Raw genomic sequence first — 7,105 nt, 5'->3', positions numbered from 1 at the left:
CATTGTGTATGCACAGCTTATTAGAAAAAGGGATGTTAAAATATATGTCCCAACTATACCAGAAAGGCATATTGAATCATAATACATATCTATTCAAAATGTAATATGTATACAAAATAAAATGTTATTATGTTAATATGAAAACTTTTGAAATCTTATAAAAGTTAGCAAACCATATACAGTAGAAGGCAAGTCAATATATACTAGTCCATCACTAGCAAAGGCTGAGGCAATAAGGAAGACAAATACCTTATTTCGGCATTCTTTAAGCAAACCTTCAACAAATTTCCAGTTGGTCTGCGCAATTACTGATGGTGAGAGATTAGACAATTTGGGCTGTCGAATTGTGCTGCCCAGATTCCGGGCTTCTTGAATATACTTCTGAAGAAAAATAAGCAAATACAAAATGTATACGAAGGAACAACTTTAAAAAACAACAAACAGCTAACAAGAGGCAAACTATTCCTGAAGAACTATGCCTGTTTTCCTGCTCTCACCATTCCCACATAAATAATTTCCCATCTCATAAAATAATGTGGCATGATATATCACAAAGGACCTAAACTTTTCATTCTTTCAATGAAACTTAAATTCAGTTTTAAAAGCCTGGCGAGTTGCTATTTTGCAACAAAAAAATTGAAGAACTTCGCTGTAGATATATTAAAATATTCTCCATATGATACAGACTCCTGCACTGACCATGTCCAATACATTGGAGATAGCACACTAATTAGATTATTATGGGGGGGTTCAACCTTGACCAAAAGGAAAATCTCTTCACTCTGAAATACAGTATATACATATGAACCATAACCACAAACATAGAAGATGATATATGTTACATCCAATACTCCCTCTAAGCTGTGGAGTCTTGTGAGCAAAAATTCTACTTTGTGAGCTACTGGCATTAAAGTTGTGAGCAAGCAATTTGGCTACTGCATACATTAGTTTGCTCTGGAGCCATCCTTTCTGAGCTAAGACAAAAATGTGTGCGCCAGAGGCTAAAAAACTGTGAACTAGTCACACTAACTCAGCTTAGAGGGAACACTGGTTTACATCACATCACTCACATACCTATGCATACACAACATACCAGGTAAAGCTCTGAAACAGATTTTATAGAGTGTGTTAAAGGCCAATCATGCTGGTCCAAGTCTAAACATAATTGCAACTGAAGCTCTGGCAAAACAAAATCCAGGTGCTGGCAAGACAGGGAAGACAGCAAAACAAAGCAAAATAAAAAAAAAATTAAACAGTTCATGTTAGGTAAGAGTATGGTGGCCAGGCAAGAAATAATAAAAGCACACATGCAAAAACAGGAAAGAGGCCATAAGGTGACTTGTGACTTCCTAAAGTGATAACACACAATGCAACACAAATTAAAAGAAATTTAAACACAGCAAGGAATAAATAAATAAAACACCAAATTAAAGCAAATGAAAGATAGGACTTAAGCTCACAGACCTTTGTGTTACAAATGGAATGGGGTATTACTTCCCCCCAAATGACTGTATAACAGATTTTGTCCAAAAATAACACATTCATTCTTCTAGTTTTCTTCTTTTACATTATTGCCCTGATTTAGTAAGAATAACTAAGAATATTTTCATAATAAGTAGATAATATATTGACAATGACAATATCAGTAAATACCAACAAGTTTACGCATCTGTAAATCTGATATCTAATGTTCTGGAGCTTACCTAATATGCAAAAGTATTCTATTTTAGGAAAACATCCCTCAAATATTACAAATACTCAAGTACACTGGCTGGATGTTAATTTACAGCAGTCAATACATGTCAAAAGTAAAATATTTCATTTAATACAAGCAGAGTTTTTTATGTTTCTTGTTCTAAATCTCTGCTAGCAACCATTTGCAATTAAAATATGGTGTTCTATTGTTTATATATCTTTATTGAAAATGAAAAAAGAAATCCTATTATGCTGCAACTTTAAAGAAAATAAGCAGGCTTCTTAAAAAACAGGCAATGCAATCCTATGCAAAGTTACTCCAGTCTAACTCTATGCAGGAACTCAGGATTGCAGTGTAAAAAGTATGTTATCCAGGGAAGGATAGTGGGAAATTCTGAGCCAGCTATATAAAAGAAAAGCATTAAAATTTAGTATTTTTTTGTTACAGAACAGTTTTTACCTCTCTCTGATCATTGTCAAGACGAAGATGCTCTGTGTGTTGTTTCTGTCTATCTTTCCGCCTCCACTGTGCAGGTGCATTTCGCTTGGTCCATCTAGAAAATCAAGAGAAGCATTCTATAAGACAAAGGTCCCCAACCTGTTTGAGCTTGTAGGCATCTCTGGAATTTTGAGGGAGGGTGAATGCCACCCTAGAGTCCCTGCCACACGGGGGGAAAAGGATGGGCAAAGTGCGGCTTTTTAAAACCGCACCAAGAGACACGCGGCGGCAGGATCACATAGATCCCCTGAGCCACCGCGCACTTCCTTCCCGGCACGATCAGATGCCAGGGGGAAGCCACAGAAAGAAGAGCGCGGCAGCCGAACTGCGTGTGCGGGATTGATACGCACAACGGGCGCGGCGGCGATCCCACGGCCGTGTTTGCTGCGAAGATGCTCTGTGTGTTGTTTCTGTCTCTCTTTCCGCCTCCATTGTGCAGGTGCATTTCGCTTGGTCCATCTAGAAAATCAAGAGAAGCATTCTATAAGACAAAGGTCCCCAACCTGTTTGAGCTTGTAAGCATCTCTGGAATCTTGAGGGAGGGTGAATGCCACCCTAAAATGGCTGCCAAAAGAGGCAGAGCCAAACACAACACCTCACTTTGCAGAGGAATTGCAGAAGAGGAATAAAAAGAAACAAAGGAAAACCTGGAGTAAGGAAAGGAGAAAGAGAAGGGATAATAAAAAAGACAGCCAGAAGGAGAAATGGAAGCACAAGCCTGGGTGCTTACTAGTCCTCCTGATCTTCCATAGGCTGCAGCTGCTACTGCAGCCATAGAAACCCCTTTCATTTGAATGAGGGCAGCCAATAACAAGCCTGCCTTTAAAAGGCCTTGCTCACTTTTTGAAAAGCTTGATGGGCATGAGGGGAAGTACTGGCGGGCCAGGCACCATGTTGGGAATAAGATATACTAGGTCAGAAATTGAAATAAAGTGTGTGGGTCCACCTTGGATTCTAAGAAGCAGAAGCTGATGATAAGCTGTCCAAAACAGTGCCACATACAATAGTTTATCCATAAGCATATTCTGTCTGGTCTGCTCAGCATTTTTTTACCAGATATAGTTGAAAGCAATGTTTGTTTGCTTTTAATCAAGAACAAATGATTTGTCTGGAGCTTAATTTCTTGTTCGTTCCTTCTGCTTGCAGTTCTTATTTGCAGCTTCAAGAATCTTTTCTTGTAAGGGCAGCATGTAGCCTGCTGAGAACAAAACTACCTCCTTATGGCACTCTGAACAGGGATGAGCATTTATATGCTGCTCTAAAACATCCTCTGATGACAAAGGCTACGCCCCATACCTATTACTGCTGATCACAACTTTAAAAGGCACAGGGTCCCAAATCACTCAGTTTTGGTATGCATAATATCTTTCAAACTCAGTTTACTCACTTGTTGCTTGCTGGTCCCGTAGAAAGCACATCAGACTGAAGCTTAGGGAAAAATCCAGGTTCATATTTTCCTTGTCCAATCTTCATATCAAGCAAGTGGGGATGCACTGCAGTGTGATCTATTTTTGCCAGCCGTAACTCAATAGCTTTCTCTGAAGAAAAACAAACCATTACAAACACATCTTAAAACCCATTATGATGAAGAGATGGCTTCATGCTACATTGGGAAATAAAACAGAATACAAAAAGTGGAAGGAATGAAACCTGTGTTAGTTTAGACACAAGACAGGACCTGTCACTATTGTTAAAAAATATATCCTTCTCAAAGGAAGAGAAAAGAAGAACCTCTACTAGACAAAAAAAGGCAAGGATAATACTCATTGGTCCTGAGAAGTTTAGTGCTGCAATTTGAACAGTGCTTAAACATACAGTCTTAACACCCATAGCGGAGAGAGAAAACATTAAAATGTTCAAGTCCATCTAATATGATAACAAGCCAAGTCAAGAAAAAAAGTTGCAGGATAATCCATAAACGATTCCTCCTTTTTTGGAGAGAAAAGCCAAGAAAGCTTAGCTCAGTAACAATAATTCAGCTCCTTTGTGATGCTGCTGAGGCAGCGAAAGAAGAACTCAGTGGGAAGGCATCACTTCACCCACTAGAGCAGGGGTGTCGAACTCATTTGTTATGAGGGCCGGATCTGACATAAATGAGAGCTTGTTGGTCTGGGCCATGTGTGTCATAAAAGGTAATGCCAGGTAGTGGAGATACAAACTTTATAAAGGACACAAGCACAAGGTGTTTTTTTTACTTAAAATAACAAACATGCTTAAAACATTAGCACTCTTGCAATATTTTGTTTATTTAACAGTGTCTGATGCAGTGCATCCCCACTTGCTTGATAACTGACACCTCTTGCTCTGAATTATTACATCAAAATGTCTGTGCTGTTGCAATCTTGAGTATGCTGTTCAGGTGTGTATCTATAAGCTGCAAACCTATGATGACGCAGCAGCAGCAGAACTGGAAGAAGAAGCAGAAGACAGCCAGTTCCACTGCGGGCCTGATAGAAGTCCTCCGGGGGCCTCATCCGGCCCCCGGGCCGCATGTTTGACACCCCTGCACTAGAGGCATGCATGCTCTTGCCTCTGATAGCAGGATGGGTGGAGCCAGTGCTAAAAAAAGCCCTTAAGCTTAACTCCAGAAGTTTCCAAATAATACTCTGGCCTGAGCATTCCTGTGTGTGTGCGTGATATACAGAGATCAATAAGAAGACATTTATACCTGCTTTTGAAACTTACAGTGCAATGCTAAGCAGAGTTTCACCCTTTTTAGTCCACTGACTTCAGTGGACTTAGAAGGGCATAACTCTATTTAGGATTACACAGGTAGTATTTTAGATAGCAGCCTGTATGCAACCACACATTCCTAAGTGTTCTCAGGAAGAGTAGGTTATTTCTGCTGATTCTCCCCTCCTACTGCAGATCTCCAGTTTACTTCCTGTACTGTTTCTGAAGCTTCGCAAGATTTCTGTACCGGCTCAGTCAGCAGGAGGAATTGGCAGAAGTCACCCTTTTCTCTTTTGCCCTTATGTCTCCAGAACTGGTTGCATAAGGGCCAATGTCATTTGTCATTATAATGGTTAAGGACCCTGCATTTCTCAAATGCTGTTTTGCACATTCATATTTGAGCATTACCCCAGTATTAATAGAAACAGCTGCAGTCCCTTTAAAGAGTTCTTTAAGCACTTACCAGCCTCATCGATGGTAGTGCACTTTTGATACATTGATGTGCGCAGAGTTGGTGTACGGACATTTAGTAATCTAATTTTATCCACTCTAGAATCAAACACCCTCAAAATAGGATCTTTATCATCATCATCATGGCACATGATCTTATTGTCGATAAAAGAAGCAAACATCTGTGTCTCCAAAAATCTTGAGAGGAAAGGCAAATAAGGTTCGGGCTGGTCAGACAAGAATGATGCCTAGTGAATTAAGAGGGAAAAAAAAATCCCCTTGTCAAGTAATTTTTAAAGAACAACATGTGAAAACTTTGATCCATCTACACAACTATTCTTTTTTTTTTAGCTTCTCTATTTAACACATCCACCATTTTGAAACAAAGATATACTGAAGGGAGAAGAAAGTACAACTGGGGTCATTTCCTGCAGGTGTGCACAGGAGCGGAGCTCCGGCAGTAAGGACCCCAGGGGGCGGGCACATGCAACAAGCCCCGCCCCCTGCTCCCAGCAGCCCTCAGTCAGAGCAAGAAGCAGCCAGGTAAGTTGCAGAGCCCCCTCCTGGTCCAAAACAGTCCAGTGGCACCTTTAAGACCAAGTTTTATTCAGGTACAAGCTCTCCCTCCTCTGCACGTCCCCCCCCCAATAGATAGCAATCCAAAACCGTCCAGTGGAGCCTGAGCAGTGGGTGTTGCCTTCTGACACACTTTCAGTGATGTCAGGGGGTGTGGCATATGCAAATAAGTTATGCTAATGAGCTCCTGCACCTCTTTTTCTACAAAATGACCCCTGAGTACAACCATTACCACCAGCGTTATGACAAGCACCAAGGAAAAGTGCAAGATGGCCACAGCCTGCCACCCACAGCCTAGGGAACAACAAGCACGGCAAGGACAATCAATACTGTGAGCTGACTGCCAGCGGAGAACTTTGAATCATGGCTGCTACCGTCAAGAATATCAACGATTACCCTACATCAACTGAGGCTGTCACATTTGCTTCAATGCTGAACGCTCCTGCACATCCACAAGTTTATCACTTGTATTGAGGAAACTCCCCAGATATCGTGAATGTGTCCCCCTCCCGATTTTATTTTTGCTGCTGTTTCGACTCATAGCTATTGATTGTATTTTAAATTTTAATTAATTAAAAAAAAAGAATATCAACGATTACTGGCACTTTATTACAGTTTTAGAACTGTTTTAGTCGTAATTCATATTTTAATGTAACGTGTTTGTTTTATGTAAGCCGCCCTGAGCCGGCTACGGCCGGGAGGGCGGGGTAGAAATCCGAAATAAATAAAATAAAATAAACCGCGTGTAAGCAGGGTTAGTTTTCTCCACACCCAGCTTGCTCTCCTGCAGGCGCCTTGGTAATCTGTTGCCTGAGCTGCTGTTACTTCTGCTGAAGCGAGAATGAGAAGACTGAGAGGGAAACCCTTCCAGTCACTCCAAGTACTCAAAGGCTGACTCACGTTCAGCAGTGGTGGGGAGAGGCAACCCTACATCCTCAGAAGAAATCTGGTAATTTAAAAGATTATGGCTGTATAAGACGGACCTCTGGCATTTCCCCACTAACAGGCAGCTTTTCCCACCAAAAATTAGTTCCCAACCAGTGTTCCCTCTAAGCTGAGTTACTGTGAGCTAGCTCACAGCCTCTGGCTCACACCTTTTTGCCTTAGCTCAGGAAGGGTGGCTCCAGAGCAAATTCATTTATGCAGTAGCCAAATCGTTCGCTCACAACTTTAATGCCAGTAGCTCAGGAAGTAGTTTTGCTCACAAGACTC

The 7,105-nt window shown here is 41.0% G+C and overlaps 1 protein-coding gene across 1 annotated transcript; it reads right to left on the bottom strand.

Moving 5' to 3' along the window:
* Positions 1 to 249: 249 nt before the first annotated feature.
* Positions 250 to 5,565, bottom strand: LOC107124897 (DENN domain-containing protein 5A-like; the record flags this gene model as incomplete). Its single annotated transcript, XM_015428397.1, has 4 exons — positions 250 to 381; positions 2,156 to 2,249; positions 3,582 to 3,732; positions 5,331 to 5,565. Coding segments are annotated over 4 exons (612 nt in total), but the record flags the coding sequence as incomplete, so codon positions are not given.
* Between the last annotated feature and the right edge of the window lie 1,540 nt (positions 5,566 to 7,105).

This window comes from Gekko japonicus, unplaced genomic scaffold, assembly GCF_001447785.1.
Source record: "Gekko japonicus isolate JY-2015 unplaced genomic scaffold, Gekko_japonicus_V1.1 scaffold7597, whole genome shotgun sequence".
Taxonomy (NCBI): Eukaryota; Metazoa; Chordata; class Lepidosauria; order Squamata; family Gekkonidae; genus Gekko; species Gekko japonicus.
The sequence above is the reverse complement of the archived record's forward strand: the minus strand, read 5'-3'. Positions and strand labels throughout refer to the sequence as shown.